The following is a 1,017-nucleotide window of genomic DNA, read 5'->3' on the forward strand; positions in this document are numbered from 1 at the left end:
AGGGCTGCAGCAGGAGGAGGAGGAGGTCACAGGGAACCTGAACGAGACCTGTGCGACAGGCGGGAGCCATCAGCGGTGCTGCGGCGCCGGCAAGGAAGCTCCTCGGGGCTGCGCTGAAGAGGGGTGCGAGAGGTGCTGCGCCTCAGCTTCCAGTCAGGACGAGCAGCAGGTCCCCAACGTCTTCTGCACTCGCGAGGCTGCCGTGGAAGCGCTGGAGCTGCTGGGTGCTACGTTTGTGGATAAGAAACGCGACCTTTTGGGAGCCCACAAGTACTGGCGCCGGGCGATGGAGCTGCGGTGCGAGGGTGGGCAGTACCTGCCTAAGCCCGAGCCCCGGCAGCTGGTGTTGGCCTACGACTATTCCCGGGAGGTGAGTTCGCTGGAGGAACTGGAAGCCTTGATTACCGACCCGGATGAGATGCGCATGCAGGCGCTGCTGCCCGCGGCCGCTTCTGGGCGCCCTCCCCCCCGGACACTTCCTTTTACATCCGCTACCGAGGAGCCGTCTACGCTGACTCCGGCAACTTTGAGCGCTGCATTAACCTGTGGAAATACGCTCTGGACATGCAGCAAGGCAACCTGGAGCCTCTCAGCCCGATGACCGCCAGCAGTTTCCTTTCCTTTGCCGAGCTTTTCTCTTACGTGCTTCAGGACCGCTCCAAAGGCACTTTGGCCACTCACCTGGGCTTCTCCGACCTCATGGGGGTGCTGAGCAAAGGGGTGCGCGAGGTGGAGAGGGCTCTCGTGCACGGCAAGGACCCCGTGGTTGACTCGGCGCAGTTCACCAAGACGTTGGCCATCATCCTCCACCTGGTCTTCTTGCTGGAGAAGGTGGAGTGCACCCCGGAGCAGGAGCACCAGAAGCGCCAGACCGTCTACCGCCTGCTCAAGTGCAGCCCCCGCGCCAAGAACGGCTTCACCCCTTTGCACATGGCCGTGGACAAAGACACCACCGCGGTGGGACGTTACCCCGTGGGCAAATTCCCGTCGCTCCACGTCGTCAACTTGCTGCTGGAG

General features: G+C 63.1%; 1 protein-coding gene across 1 annotated transcript in view; it reads left to right on the forward strand.

The window, feature by feature from the left end:
* Positions 1-4: 4 nt before the first annotated feature.
* Positions 5-1,017, forward strand: part of LOC104276719 (protein fem-1 homolog A-like) — a gene marked incomplete at its 5' end in the record, with an annotated part of 1,355 nt that continues 342 nt past the window's right edge. Inside the window, 2 exon segments of the mRNA XM_009873139.1 lie at positions 5-437; positions 440-1,017. Coding sequence (XP_009871441.1) covers positions 5-437; positions 440-1,017 — 1,011 coding nt within the window.

This window comes from Apaloderma vittatum, unplaced genomic scaffold (assembly GCF_000703405.1).
Source record: "Apaloderma vittatum isolate BGI_N311 unplaced genomic scaffold, ASM70340v1 scaffold25907, whole genome shotgun sequence".
Classification (NCBI taxonomy): domain Eukaryota; kingdom Metazoa; phylum Chordata; class Aves; order Trogoniformes; family Trogonidae; genus Apaloderma; species Apaloderma vittatum.